This window comes from Oratosquilla oratoria, chromosome 14 (genome assembly GCF_046742065.1).
Source record: "Oratosquilla oratoria isolate Oo_2021 chromosome 14, ASM4674206v1, whole genome shotgun sequence".
In the NCBI taxonomy this organism is placed as follows: Eukaryota; Metazoa; Arthropoda; class Malacostraca; order Stomatopoda; family Squillidae; genus Oratosquilla; species Oratosquilla oratoria.
The window spans coordinates 54,976,732-54,981,731 of record NC_134790.1 but is presented as its reverse complement, the minus strand read 5'-3'; the positions used below and the strand labels follow the sequence as shown (position 1 = coordinate 54,981,731).

At 37.8% G+C, this 5,000-nt stretch overlaps 2 protein-coding genes across 2 annotated transcripts; both read left to right on the top strand.

The window, feature by feature from the left end:
* The first annotated feature begins 2,159 nt into the window (after positions 1 to 2,159).
* On the top strand, positions 2,160 to 4,458 carry LOC143032550 (general transcription factor II-I repeat domain-containing protein 2-like). Its single transcript, XM_076197418.1, has 2 exons — positions 2,160 to 2,190; positions 2,951 to 4,458. Exon 2 carries the CDS (start codon positions 2,953 to 2,955, stop codon positions 3,562 to 3,564), a length of 612 nt encoding a protein of 203 aa, XP_076053533.1. The 5' UTR covers positions 2,160 to 2,190; positions 2,951 to 2,952; the 3' UTR covers positions 3,565 to 4,458.
* On the top strand, positions 3,831 to 4,757 carry LOC143032676 (general transcription factor II-I repeat domain-containing protein 2B-like). Its single transcript, XM_076197557.1, has one exon. The coding sequence runs from the start codon at positions 3,831 to 3,833 to the stop codon at positions 4,755 to 4,757; it is 927 nt and encodes a 308-aa protein (XP_076053672.1).
* The last annotated feature ends 243 nt before the right edge of the window (positions 4,758 to 5,000 follow it).

Genomic DNA, 5,000 nt, shown 5'->3' with positions numbered 1-5,000 from the left:
TGAGAACGAAGTCGATAAAGGTTTCACCCAAGGAGTAATAGCATGTTACCAAGCCTTAGCCTCTTGTAATCGTTTTGTTATTCCCAAAAGATTTAGAGAAGCCCTTCAAACTTTGAGTAAAGATGATAACATTGTAATCACCCACGCCGACAAAGGCGGCGGAGTAGTTATTTTAAATAAAGTTGACTATCTGGACAAAATGTCCGATCTTTTGAATGATGAGTCAACTTACGAAAGACAACCGGCCGGCAGCGCATATAAAGAATCAACAAAATTTAACACAGAAGCGAGAAGAATCCTACGCAAATCATCCAGGGGAAAAAAGTTATTAGGATTACTAGAAGAAGCTCCAAAAAAAACCCTATTGCACGGTCTACCTAAAGTGCATAAGGTAAATGTCCCCATGAGACCCATAACTTCAGGAATTGGAAGCGCTCCTCACAGGTTAGCAAAATGTCTAGCAAAACCTTTATCCAACACCATCGGTTCCATCAGCGGGGCCCATTTAAGAAATTCCTCCGACCTGATCCATAGGCTTGAAAATCTGAATGTCAGTGATAAAAAGTTGGCAAGTTATGACGTAACAGCGTTATTCACCAATGATTCTATTAATGATGTCCTAGAGGCAGTGAAGAAAGTTACTACAGATACCGAGGATGACATCCTTCCAGTTCCAAGATCTGATTATTTAAAACTTGTTTCCATGTGTATTAGGTTTGGTTATTTTATGTTTAACAACACTGAATTTAGACAGATTAGAGGTCTCGCAATGGAGAGTCCGTTATCTGCTGTTATGGCTTGTCTTTTCACGGAAGTATTAGAAATGGACAAATACATCAACATCATGGGAGGAGAATAAGCTAAGAAGACTCAACGCTGTGAATAAATACATTCAATTCACAAATGAGCTAGAAAAAGAGTGTAGGTTACCGTTTCTAGACACGCTGATATATAGAGGTTCTGAACAGGTAAGTTTCTCAGTATACAGGAAACCCACCAATAGGGATGATTTCATCCACTATTTTTCAGTACACAGCAGACGTGTCAAAACTGGTGTTCTAATAGGTTTCTTTCTCAGAGCTTTTCGTATCTGCAGTAAAAGACTCCTAGATGATGAACTGGCATACATCAAGAATACCATTAAGAAGCTGAAATACCCCGGAGGTTTGATCACCAAAAAAATGAGGAAAGCCGAGAAGGTCTACGATGGCTCAAACGTCCAGGCCCCGGGAAAAGATAAGTCACACTTTATAACTGTCCCTAATTCTACGAACACCGGAGCTATTGATAATTATTTGGTAAAAGGTGGAGTAAATATAGCTAAAGTGTCTTCCAATAAGATAGGGAAAAAAAACATGCCAATGTTCGTAATAACCTAAATGTCGTTTACCGCATTCCATGCAGCGGCTGTCCTTCATCATACTTAGGTGAATCAGGTCGAGGGATCAAGAAATGGTTGAATGAACACAAAAACGACCTCAGGGGACATATAACATCCAGCTCCCTGGTTCGTCATCTAGACCAGGGCTCTCCAAACTATGGCCCGCGGGCCACATCCGGCCCGCCAAACAAATCCCTGTGTGGTGGCCTTGAAAATGAGCACGCTGCACGGCTGCAGTGTTGCTGATCTAAGCCAGCGTTGCCAGTTGGATTTGCCCAAACTATCATACCAACCTATCTCTATTATTAACCAAGGCAGTGGCAAGAATTCTGTCACGGTTTAATTGCTGTGACTAGCAATTAAAATGTAATGAAAACTCAAACGGTTTCCAACTGACAAGGATAGCCTCGCCGCCTCAGTCGTCAGAGAGGAGAGGGTCTTGAGGGGGTGGGTGGTGTTGGTTGGAAGGAGGGGGTAGTGATAGACGCAGGGAGACGAGCGATAGGCCTTGCAGAAAACATAGAAATAAAAATATTTTATTACTGATTGCTCTATTTGTAATAATTAAACTGAAAAGCTATTAATAATATTATATTTAAACCCAAAATGCTGCACCTACTCATGAATAATTATTGTATTATCGTACTGCTGCTCAACTATTGTACATTGTACACATGTTCAAATTTTCATATTTGTAAGATATTTATCGCATGACTGGCATCGCTGAATTCAAAGCTGAGGCTGCTGACTGGTGGCGCTCAGCCCGAGTCAGTTTCCCTCTCTCTCGATAGTGTGACGCACAGATACTAGTACTGTTCATGAACTTATCATATTTATATTATGATAGCCCAGTTTCTTAAAGTTTAAGAAACTGGGCTATCATAATATAAATATTGAACATTTCAGTTACTCCAAAGTTTACGGCTTAAACTTTGGAGTAACTGAAATGTTCAAGTAGATACGAAAAAAAAAAACATAATTACTTCACCTCGACTAGTTTATTTTCGACGTAGCCTAATTTTGTATGTAGGCCTATTAACCGTGGAATGCTATGGTGGTTTTCAAGGAAGTGCAAATTCGAGCGCTCATAGATAGCATTCCATGGTTAAGCACTTTGGAGGTAGCTCCGAACTTTAATTCTAATAACCAGTTGATAAGTCAGTACCTTTAAATCCCTAAAATACCCTTATGTTTTGAAATATGGAAAGGAGAAAAAAAGAAAATTGGACAGTGAGTGTCGTCAGTTCAGTGACGGATGGAAAATAAAGTACTTTTTCGTGAAAGCATAATGATTAAGCTTAATGTCTCATATGTAGAGACGGTGTTGCTGTTATGAAGGAGTACATTATTCGTAGGGATTATGAATCTAAACATGAGATCGTCTTGGCCTAATTTCGTAAGTAGGCTTATTAACCATGGAATGCTATGGTGCTTTTCAAGATAGTGCAAATTCGCGCGCTCGTAGGTAGCATGCCAGGGTTAAGCACAATCGCGGTAAATCCGAAGTTTAATAAAGCCAATTAATTTTCTGTACCTGTTTAAATTCCTAAAATACCTTTATGTTTTCAGATATGGAAAAGAGAAAGAAAAGAAAAGTGGACAGTGAGTGTTGTCAGTTCAATGACGAATGGAATATAAAGTACTTTTTTGTGAAAGCAAATGATAAAGTTTTATGCCTCATATGTAAAGACAGTGTTGCTGTTCTAAAGGAATACAATATTCGTCGGCACTATGAATCTAAACATGGCTCAAGTTATTCTCACATCACAGGAGCAGAACGCACTAAAAATTTTGAATCATTTCAGCACAGTCTGCATTCTCAACAAGCTTTTTTCAGTAAGAAAAATTCTGAAAATGAAACTTCAACTAGAGCCAGTTACAAAGTTGCCTATGTGTTAGCCAAAAAAGGAAAACCTTTCACTGATGGTAGTATCATAAAAGAGTGTATAGTGGAAGCAGCGGGAGAGTTATGTCCAGAAAAAGTAAACCTCTTCAAAATGATAAGTCTTGGGTCAAATACTGTTGCTCGTAGAATTGAAGATTTAGGAGGCGACATAATTCGGCAAATAAAGGAAAAAGCAAAAAGATTTTGTTGGTATTCTCTTGCGTTGGATGAATCAACTGATGTGTGTGATACCTCTCAGCTCTTAGTATTCGTGGTGTTGATAGTGAATTTAATGTAACCCAAGAATTAGCATCAGTTTACCGCATGCACACCACAACAACTGGAGAGGACATTTTCAATGAAGTAAGTAAAACTATGACAGAATATAACCTGGAATGGAAACAAGTGCAGTGTGTGACAATTGATGGAGGAAAGAATATGTCTGGGACAAAGAAGGGTTTGGTTGGACAAATTACAACAGCTTATGAGGTTGGATGATTCTCAAAACCCATTTTTCTGCATTGCCTTATCCATCAACAATCATTGTGCCTAAAATATGTTGATATGTCTTGTGTCATGAAACCTGTTGTTTCTGTGGTTAATTTCATTAGATCTCATGCACTCAACCATCGCCAGTTTCGTGATTTCTTGAAAGAAATTGATGCTGAGTTTGTTGACTTGCCTTATTATACAGCAGTTAGATGGCTTAGTTGTAGAAAGGTTTTGTTGCATTTCTTTGAGCTCAGATTAGAAATTGATTTATTTCACACAAAGAAAAATAAACCTCAGCCATTTTTATCAGAATGTGAATGGATTTGGAAATTAGCCTTTTTTGCAGATATGAGAGGTCATATGAATCAATTGAATCTGAAGTTGCAAGGCAAAGCAAATTTGATCAGTGACTACTTTGTTCATGTCAAGGCATTCAGAGCAAAACTTGCGCTACTTGAAGGCCAGGTGAAAGTTAAGAATTTTGCTCATTTTCCATGTTGTGAAAAATTTCATGCAGAAAGTAAAGTTGAATATCCTTCCTCATTTGCAAATGAAATAATTTCAGATTTGAAAAAACAGTTTCAGGAGCGATTATCTGACCTTGATGCCAAAGCAAATGAAATCAGGCTCTTTCATAATCCATTTGACTGCAATGCTGAAAATCTTCCAACTCAATTTCAAATGGAAATTATTGATTTCCAGGCAGATGACAGACTGAAAGATAAGTATAGAGAAGGAAATCTGATTGAATTTTATAAATGCCTGAAGCCAGATCAGTTTCCAAATTTGAAAAAGTTTGCTTGTAGTTTTGTGCCCATTTTTGGTACAACATACTTGTGTGAACAAACATTTTCCAAAATGGAGTATGTGAAATCTAACTATCGAGCAAATTTGTCTGATGATCATTTGAAATCAATTCTTACAATTGGCTCATCTAATCTGGAACCGGATTTCAATGAAAATTTGAAGTCAAAACGACAGTATCATTCGTCACACTAATTTGGTTGCATAAAACTAAAGGCAGGAATCTATTTAGTTTACCCTGATTTTTTCCAACAACATGTGTTTTTATTTTTCCATGTTTATACTCTAATATTTGAGGAAATTAAATTACTGGCACTGATTTTTTTTTTTCCTTTGGCCCGCATAAATGTGGGAAATATATAATGTGGCCCTTACATTGAAAAGTTTGGAGACCCCTGATCTAGACAAATACGGAAACCTACCTGACTGGAGCTGCGT

What these genes read in the sequence shown, in the direction of transcription:
- LOC143032676 (XM_076197557.1), top strand. Translation starts at nt 3,831, where the DNA reads ATGTCTTGTGTCATGAAACCTGTTGTTTCTGTGGTTAATTTCATTAGA.
- LOC143032550 (XM_076197418.1), top strand. Translation starts at nt 2,953, where the DNA reads ATGGAAAAGAGAAAGAAAAGAAAAGTGGACAGTGAGTGTTGTCAGTTC.